The sequence below is a fragment of the Rhea americana genome, unplaced genomic scaffold (assembly GCF_003343005.1).
Source record: "Rhea americana isolate MKP2758 unplaced genomic scaffold, rheAme1 scaffold_241, whole genome shotgun sequence".
NCBI classification, from domain to species: domain Eukaryota; kingdom Metazoa; phylum Chordata; class Aves; order Rheiformes; family Rheidae; genus Rhea; species Rhea americana.
The window spans coordinates 1212928-1222514 of record NW_028186359.1 but is presented as its reverse complement, the minus strand read 5'-3'; the positions used below and the strand labels follow the sequence as shown (position 1 = coordinate 1222514).

Below are 9587 nucleotides of genomic sequence, written 5' to 3'. Positions count from 1 at the left end.
CGGCCGCCGCGCGCCTCCGCGCCGGGCTCGCGCGCCGGGCTCCTAACGGCCGCCGCGCGCCTCCGCGCCGGGCTCGCGCGCCGGGCTCCTAACGGGCGCCGCGCGCCTCGGGCACAGCTGGGGCCGCGGAGGCTGCTCTCCCTGCGGCTGGAGCTCAGGGTTCACTCTCAGSTGCTGGGGCGGTAGGAGGGGAAGAAAAAAAGTGGGTACAAAGATGTTTTCAAGGCAGTTTTAATAGAGCACAGATTATTTTTTTCCCYCTATAACAATCAAGTATTTATATACATGTCAATACTGGATTTTAAAAAATATTAGTTAAAAATCTGATTTGTACATGTTGGTTGCTTAAGCAAAAAGCTAAAAACAGTAAACTACTTAAAGGAATAATACTYATAAAACTCTATTTGGACACTTCCAAAATAAAAAGTACTAATGACTATTCAAAATTTAATCAGACAACCAGATTTACAGATTTAATTCAGGTTCAAGCAAGGCACCAGTTAAGAAATCTCTTCCTATATGTACAAGGAACCGGAGGGCAGAGTAGGGCCGCGGCGGCGGTCACTGTGCTGGGAGCGGCGTGGCCATGTGCAGCGCAGGGCCCTGGATGGGCCAGCCCTCCTGGTGGCTCTGCAGCAGGCGGTACAGCTGCTTCAGGTGGGCCACGATGTTGTCCTTGATATCGGGCGTAGAGATCTGCAGCCGCACGCTACCACTGTCAAAGGAACGTGTGAAGTCACCAGAAAACATTTCGTAGATCATCCGAGCCACAACGGGAATGACCTGTTCAAAAAATTAAGGCAGTTTTTTCAGCTGGTCACATAATACATGCTTGTTATTTTGCACCAGGAACGCCCTGCAGTGGTCAAATTACTAGCAGATTGATTTCCACAGTAACCCGATTGCAGTTCACAGACCAAAGCTATTCAGCATACCAGGAATACATATCATTTGCAGTTAATGTGACAAAAACCCACCAGCTTCCTATTTGGGCTTCTTGACATCATTAACCAAGATAGAGAAAAATATCTTATTTGTTATCTATGGGTGTAATTCTATGGAGCCCAGCAAGGCTGGCACATCTTATTTCACAGCCTTTGCTCATACCTGAACCACGATCAGCTTTCTCTCTCTAGGTTTTCCATCAGGCCATTCTTCCCCAAAACAGAAGTAGATTTCATATGGTGGCTGTTTCTCAATTTGTCCCTTCTGATGGGCAATCAGCTCTAAGAATAAACACAGAACGCTGCAGGGTTATCTCTCTTTCCGTTAGGAACACTTACCACACCCCAGCTTGTTACCCTTGTCCCAGATCTAAAAGGATCATGCAATCCTTCTCCAGAGCCACCTCTTAGACATATAAAGAGTTACGGCTTATTTCCTAAATCCAGAAAGAACTTTCTTTAACAACGAGACCCACCAATATTTCAGTCTGTTAAATGAGTGTAAATTCACTTTCCTCCAATGTGCACCTGCTCTATAGTCCACTGCAGTCAGGGAGAGCAGTGGCCACTGAACCACATTCCATGCACATGCAAACCGCTGATCCCTACTGCTGATCACCCAGTCTAATGGTGTTACAGAGAGCCAAGACCAGCATCCAAAGCTCCTTCCAGAAGCAAAAGTTACCTACCACTTAGGAACGTTTCCAGACAGAAGAGTTTGACTTTCTTTTGCCTCTCAATCAAATTTGGTGTAGTGGAGGAAGGCGCACATGGACCAGACCAGTACACCTTGCACTGGCAGAGTCGGACAGCATAGATGGCATGGCCACTGACCTCTAGGATCAGCCCCCTGTCCATAACATCTAGTAGTCGACTTGTGAAGATCTTTTGCTTTTCATTGGTGATTTGCTCTGTTCCTGGAAACTTGACTTGCTCCAAACTAATAGGCCCAAACAGCTCTTCCTGATCTGGCATTGGACCCAGCTCTCCGTAGAAAAGTCGGCATCCCTGTGGGTTGCTTACAGTCGTTGTGGGTCCAGTCTCCTTTCCTCGATATTCAAACTTGATTTCTAGGTCTGTCACTGACAGAGGAATTGTTAGTAAGACGTTTCCTGCACCTCAACACATATACTGCATGCATCTGTAGTGCAGAAGCATCATGCAATGTAAGCTAGAGTCTGAAAGAATATTTTAACTATACACAGTTCTGCATGCTAACAAGCAAACAATCAAGGGAAAAGCAAGGTTAAAAACCACTTGGTTTAAAAGCACAGTGAGACACTACAGCCATATGCATACTTGGAAGAGAGCTGATCCAGAGCTCAGGGCTGCTGAAGAAGTCATGCTGCAGGGCAGTTGGAGGCATTTCCATATCTAGAGGTTCATTCTTTGGCCACACAGCTTCAGGGCTACAGTTTTCTGCACTGGCTGGAGCCATCGGAGAATCTACAAAAAAAAAAAAATCAATTCTTTGATAAAACAAGATTTGATTTCAAGGATGCACCAATTTACAAGGAAATAACTTCACTAATAGATGACAGCCTATGCTACCAACCATTGATATTAAGAAATGGAAAGGTCTCTTGAATAGGGACATGCTGAGATGGATTCAATTCTTCCTCTTCATCATCATCAAGATCATTATCTTTTTCATCCCACGGAGCTGAGCCGGTGGAACCTACAAACAAGCACACGTTAGGGGTAGTCGCTCTGTGTGAAACACTGCAATGCATTTCCTGAAAAAGATACTGCAATTTTCATGTTGATTTTGCATATTATCAGATGTTGATTTGTATAAATATAAGTAAAAAAGGGGAAAATGTAATCTTTACAATATACTACCATCAGTTTTTTTTTCAAGCATGACGTTAGAGAGCTAAGGATCCAAATAAACTACCAGCAATGCTGGATTATTTGGCAGATAGCATGCAACCTTTAATTTGAGTACAGTTATGCTACGGTTCAAAGTCCTCTTAGCCGAGTTTGCATATTACACCATTTTCCACTGCACACAAAGGTAGCTTAAGAGTTAATTCCTCAGCAGGAAAGGTAGATGACATTGGACAGATGCCTGCTCAGTTACCAGTATTGTGTCAGCAAGGCCCTCACCTGGATTAATGATTGATCCCTGGGACTGCGGGATATCACAAACTTCATAAATTTTAACAGGATTCATGGGCACCTCCTTGGTGCCATCATACATCAAATTAAACTCCCGGCTTTTGTTAAGAGCACATCGGAGCTGGGCTTTCCACTTTGCAGGGTCTGGCTCATCAACTCCCTCCTGGTACTTTCCCGTTTCCACAGCCCATGCCTGGGGACAAAGTACACCGTGCTTAGTCCAGCTCTCTCAATATGCCAGCTTTTATCAGAAATCATGCTTTCAAACAAATTCACTGTAATATTCTTCTGTTGCAGAAGTCTCACCTCAGCTCTTCTGATAACAACAATGGAAGTTCCCTCTACAATATCTTTTCCCATTCAAATGTGGGGGGAGGGAGAAATGTAAATCCTAATTTCAGAGAACCATTAGCAGTTTTGAGCATGCATCTTTTTGCAAGTTAAGAAAGTGTAATTTACACAGGAATATGCACTGGATTTTTTCTAGGTTGCTTGGGTTGGATACCAAAAAGTCATTTTGGACAGGGAACCGTATCTTGTGTAGAAATGGACTCAAAAGTAGGATGGGAGAACAGCCACAGAGCTCACACCTGGCCCTCCTCCTCTTTCCCCCCAAAAATCAGACTATCAAGCCAAGATCCTTTCAAGGCAAGAGTACTTCTTCCTCAAAGGAGTACAAGAGCTATAATGAATCCCTTGGGAGTGATGGCAGGCATTAGAATTTAGTGGTAGAATCATGATTTTTCTTCTCTAGCTAAGATTTAGGTAACAGTACTTAGTGGTGTGATACTACAGACAAGCCAGCCACCACAACCTAAGCCCACTAGATGAAGTAAATAACAGCGACTTCATCTGCCACAATCTATGCAGTCAGACATCAAGTCTGGGCTCCGGTGGTCTGAAAGGGTTAAAGAACTAAATACCTTTTCAATGCAGTGCCAAGCTTGGCATTGAGATTTTCTGAGGTCAAAGAAAACAGGACAAAATGTGCCTGGAAACAGTCTGAAATGACTATCCAGCTTTCAGGCCAACAATTCAACCCTTTGTCCCTGTTTAATGGCCATGGTATAACCAAGCTTCTCTTACCTTACCTTAAATATAGTGTTTTCCTCTTCATGCTGAGGACTATGCCGAGTTGCATGCTTCCAGGGGATCTGAAATCGCTTTGCTTCTCGATTCAGCCAGATAAGGCCTGGATACATACCGCTATCTACCTGGGCTACCAGCCAGGGCTTCAAGCGAACTCTTCGTGGGTGCAATGCCATTGTCTACGAAAGACAATGAGATAATAGTAGACAAACTGCTAAATTTTAGAGGCTGATTCTACCCCCCTCAAAAAAATATTATTTAATGAAAAAGGTTTATCAGCAATGTTACTATTATTCTTTGTTATTTTATTGCACGTCTAGAACACAAATTCAGATTTCACTAGATAACTGCTCTACCAGAAGCAACTACAAATGCATCACTAAGTAAGCACCGTAATCGTTACAAGAACGACTCACTCAAATATTAAAGCAATCAGAGATGGTGTATTATTTGTGTTAACTGAGCACATGCAGGGATTAGCCCCAATCAAAACAGCGCTGTAAATGCTGTGCAGGAGATAAAGCCACAAACAAGCCACAGCAAGAACAGACATTAGAATTTCAAAAGCCTCCGCATACACTTTAGTAAACTCAACTATCTGATCTAATTTCTCTTGAGTCATGTAAGAGTTATATCCAGAAGCAGAAAGGCTAACGTGCCACAGAGAGTTTTACCCTTCTGTCCCAGTGAGGTAATGGGGGAATCTTCAGGCTGAACTGGAGGGGAGCGTTTTATCATATGGAGACACAGTTTCATCCAAAAGTCATTTCATGACTTTTTCATGAATGTTTTGAATGCTACTACATACTGTAATCATTTACAAACTTCAGCGTAAAATGTTGACCCATAGTAACTAGGATGTTTGTCCAGAAGGGGATGAACTGCAAGTGCACACTCATGCTAAAAAATCAAGTAAAACTGACTAGTGTTTAGCTGGGTTTTTTTAACAGCATCAGTTAACTATCAAAGTTGTTGTTGTGTAAGTAGTCCTATGTTGCTACTACACCTGCAACCATCAGTATCTTCCTTGTTCACTACATGTACAAAGCTAAAGAAAAAAAGAAATGCTTGCCCCTATGCAAGAAGAGGCTATATTTGGTATTTTTACATGTTTTTTATTTTTATGCTACACAAATGCTCAGAAAGCACATTCCACATATTAGTTCATAAATCTTAAAATAGAAGTGAAAATGGCAAATATTCCCATTGATAAAACTAGATACAGGATAAATAAAACCTTTGCCATAAGCCCTAAATATTGCTATAGGAGTTGCAAAATATGTCTAGCAGCAGAGATAAGAGAGCTTAAAAAAAAAAAGAAAAAGAAAAACCCTATCCAAGAACTAATCTAGGAACAGATTTTATTTGTTCAAATACCTTAAGATCCAATTTAAATGCAAGTGATCACAGAATATTAATCTGAACACAACTTTTATTATCCATTAACCAAACAAAAAAAGTTCAGATTTAATTGGAAATCATGTTTAAATACTAGTTTGAAAGTGTGTTTTGTCAAGGATCCTGGTTAGGATCTTGAAAAAATAGACTGCTTCCAAGGAGCTAAAAAGGATCAGAAAAGAATTGTCAAAATTATTTTTATGCTTCTGAAATTGCTGTATCAGCTAGCCATGTCTGCAAATCCTATCAAAATTAAAATTTTAATAATGTTTGCAAGGGCTCAAAGTCCAGGTTAATCCTGGACAAAATGTATTTAGAAATGAGGAAAAAAGAAATACATAGTTTTTCCCTTCCAAAGGAGAATTCTCACTGTAACAAGTCCTAAATAAAGTTTAATTCCACAACCTCTTTTGCACTCTTCTAACTTTACTGCAAGCAGTCTCCCCTTCTAATAACACATACCGGGCACACACACACACACGTGAAAGATCCAGATTAAATACAAACCCAGACCTCAGTGAGAAAATATTCATGCCTCCAGAACAAAATAAATTCAGTCACCTGGACAGTGCACTAGGCCTTATTAGTTTTAAAGGGTCTATTAGATCAGAGACAACGTGTATCAATACAAGACATTACAATGCTTTATGACCTTTTATCACCAATGACTTATTGACATAATAACAGAGAGCAGATCAACTTGAATCTCATTGCTCAGCTCAAACAGTGAGTCAACCTCTTTTACAACTTCCAACTTCGATCTGGAGGGGTCCACCAAAAMCTGCTCAAGCTCTCCAAAAGCAGCAGGGACGCGCTTAAGGAGCGCCTGCACAGGTTAACGGGGTTTGCTGACAGAGGCCCGGCCCTGGATGTATGCCAACAGGAATCCCCCAGTTCCCTTACGCCAGCTTTAATGTCTGGTGCACAGGGGTAGTTCATACATCCCTGCACTGCTAATACATCCCTCCAGCATCGTGAGTATTCAGTGCACTTTCAGTTTTAACTAACCCAGATGTTTTCCCTTGGATGGGAGACATTTGCCCAGCAAAAACAACTCAGGCAAGCTCAGGAACACACAGACCTCCCTGCAGCCACTGCTCCGAGTGCAGCGGGTGAGTGACAAAGGTCAGGAACGCCCAGTCGGCCGGTGCCCTATCCATGTATTCGGCACTGACGCCAGCCAGCGTATGTGCTGCTTAATTCAATAGGCACAGTACACCAGGAAAACACTATCCGAAAGTGAAAGCCTGTCTAACTTTTACCGGAAAGAGGGACTTGCTAAGGCTCTGAATACACGAGCAATAAACCTAAATGCACTAGAGCACACACAAAGTGCAGCTCCCTGGTGATGTCCACATCAGCCTGCTGCCAGCAGCAGTATCCCAGGCCTGGAGCGAGGAGATGCACTGCATCTTCATCCCCTTCGGCCAGCTTGTGTGCTCACAGCAGAGACTCTCAGAGCGCCGCTCCACAAGACGGAGGCCGCAAACCCCCACTTTCGCCCCAGCCTCAAGCAGGATTTGGCGCTCCAACAAACCGCATCCTGATGGATGGGGAGCTACAACACAAGCATTAAAATGATACCAAAGACAGCTGACCCAATTTGGTTCTCTCCTGTAGGCGCTCAGATCCTTACCATACTTTTGTGGCATGGGTTTCCTGATCTCAAATGCTTTCAGTCTCAGCTTACACAGCCAAGAACATTCAGCCCTCCTTTTCCACCTCAGTCAGGGACCCTCTAAGGAACTAAAGAAGGGGGGCAGCTTTCTCCAGGTTAATCTCTGCGATACCACAGCCTGTCACCTCCTTCCTTGTTGTTACTTACAATTTAATCACATTAACATGTACTTAGTGGATTTTCATTCATTTTTTTTTCCAAAGGCGAGTTGCTCAACTCTTAACATCAGTATTCCTTGTCTGCACAGAGAAACAGGCTGAGTTTTCATCCACTTATCTAACATCTAATCACCTCCCTCCACCTGGAGTCTGTAGCTCCTGCATTTCAGAGATTTACACATCACCTTCCCAAAACTGTGCTCCTGATTGCTTCACAAGAGCCCAGGATCCCCTGCCCTGCGCGGGGCAGGGAACCTGCTTTAAACGCAATTAACCCTCCTACTTCACAGCTCCTCGGGCCCAGCCCAGCAAGCGCAGCCATCTGCCAGGCCAGGATGGCCCATCAACTTGAAAGGGCCCCGGCTCCGTCCTGGGAATTCGGCTGCTCAAGGTGGCAACAGCCGCGCTACCCAAATAGCTCTTGGCAGCTTGTAGGGGGCAAATACCACCCCTGGCCTAAATACAGGCCTCCATTTACGCCAACTTGAAAGACGTAGCCTAAGGCTAACGACCAGGTAAGCCATGTGAACAGATGGGAAAGGAGTGCAATAAATACGTTTTCAGCGTTTTATCCTCCCGACTGCCTTCGGATGTGGCTAATTCCCTGTTCTGCCACTGCCTCCCTTTTCAGGCCGGGATTCGCACGCTCCTGAAGACACTAAACCAAAGCTCTGGCTTCCTTCTGATTTTCTGCAAGGAAAGTTTTTTGCGCTAACTCTAAGCAAACCAAGCTCTCGTCCTGAAGTTTGTTTTCTGTTCCGCATCAGACTCCCACCCTCCTGCCACAGAAACCCTGCAACGCGSGGTCCAAGGAGAAACGGAGCTTTCCGGCAGGAGCGACTCACGATTTTCCGCAGGGAAACGAGATACCGGCCCCAGCGAAGCGGGCTTCGGGGGCGAGCTGAGCGCCAGCCCGGCCGCCCCCCGCGCCCTGACAGCTCTCCCGGGCTGCGCAGGGAAGCAGCAGCCCCGCGGCTTCTTCCTAGAGGCCGAGAGGGGCCTTTCTGCAAAAACCGCCGCAGCCATTTCCTCGCCGCTGCCGGCCCGCAGCGGTGTCACAACCCGCCCCGTCCTCAGCCCCGCTCCCACGCTCCGCGGCCGCCAGCGCGCAACTTACCCCTGTGGCGTGGCGCGCGCCGCTCCGCCCTCACCTGCCCAGGTGCGCGGGGCGCAGCCGCGCCGCCGCCCGCGCCGCTCCGCCCACGCCCGCGGGGGCCGCTCCGCGCCCGCGCGCCGCTGCCGCGGCAGCAGCGCCCCGCGCCCGCGGCTCTGCGGGCGAACGAGGCACGACCCCCTTCCCCCGCCACTGCCGCATTTTCCCTTTTCCACAAAAAATACCCCCTCCTTTTGAAAAAACAACTTTTTCCAAGTCTAAAGCCATACTTGCGGCCTCGCACATCCAGAGCGCTGAACAAAGACAACCCTTAAGTCAGGTGTGATTAAGGCACAACCACAAGCTTTTTTGTTTGTTTGTTTGTTTCCCCAGAAAGCTGTAGAAAAACCGCTCCTCTGCTGCTCGCACCGCAGCTCCATCCACGCTCACAAACCTACCTTTAGCYGCCGCGGTGCCCCGCTGCATTTCCTCGCTCCTGCAGCACGTTTGAGCCTTCCACCGAGGTCTCAGCGAATCCTCGCTTAATTTCTTTTCCTCGTAGGTGGGGAACAGTGACTCAGTAGTGAATCTTGGTTTCAAGGGATCGCATAATACTTTACTCTTCAGTTTCAATTAACATGAAAAAAGCAGGAAATTCCCTTCTTCTTCCCCTCCTGAAGGCTCATAGTGCTGATTCCTGCTGCTGGAGAGCCTGCCTAACACTGAAAGCTTAACCCTCTACCTTAAAAGTTTTGAAAATTTTCAAAATCCACTAAAAATGTGTAATTTTGCACTTTTTTTGAGATGTTTATCTTATAAGATGCCAAAGCACAAGATAAATGTTTCAAACTTCATTCACCGCTGAAATGTCGCTGCTCTGAGATGATACGTAGTAATAGTTTGTCAGCACATGAGTAGATAGATCTCTGTGGAAATAAAAAGCAATAGGCAAAGCTCAAAGGGTAGGATTCTTCATTCTAGGATAGCACTGCACTGCAAATTTTAGATTTTTTTCTATCTGTTGTTTTCTGCTTAGAAACTTAGGGAGAACAGCTCTTGTAATAATATCCCATACCATGYGGTTATTCCCAGCATATGAAAATGTG

The 9587-nt window shown here is 45.4% G+C and overlaps 1 protein-coding gene across 2 annotated transcripts; it reads right to left on the bottom strand.

Moving 5' to 3' along the window:
* Positions 1-367: 367 nt before the first annotated feature.
* On the bottom strand, positions 368-8956 carry IRF6 (interferon regulatory factor 6). 2 transcript variants are annotated; one of them, XM_085306588.1, is made up of 8 exons: positions 8940-8956; positions 4157-4333; positions 3054-3258; positions 2500-2622; positions 2244-2390; positions 1634-2026; positions 1108-1226; positions 368-783 (listed from the first exon to the last, which is right to left on the bottom strand). In XM_085306588.1, the coding sequence occupies exons 2-8, from the start codon at positions 4328-4330 to the stop codon at positions 562-564; spliced, it is 1383 nt and encodes a 460-aa protein (XP_085162714.1). In that variant the 5' UTR covers positions 4331-4333; positions 8940-8956; the 3' UTR covers positions 368-561. The 2 variants fall into 2 exon arrangements, with proteins under 2 accessions (XP_085162714.1, XP_085162713.1); XM_085306587.1 differs by lacking the exon at positions 8940-8956 and adding an exon at positions 8506-8516.
* Between the last annotated feature and the right edge of the window lie 631 nt (positions 8957-9587).

Coding starts and splice junctions, on each gene's coding strand:
- IRF6 (XM_085306588.1), bottom strand. CDS start 4,330: ATGGCATTGCACCCACGAAGAGTTCGCTTGAAGCCCTGGCTGGTAGCC. Junction 3,259..4,156: donor AGGAAAACACTATATTTAAG/GTAAGGTAAGAG, acceptor CTTTGTCCCCAG/GCATGGGCTGTGGAAACGGG. Junction 2,027..2,243: donor CTGGATCAGCTCTCTTCCAA/GTATGCATATGG, acceptor TTCCTCTGTCAG/TGACAGACCTAGAAATCAAG.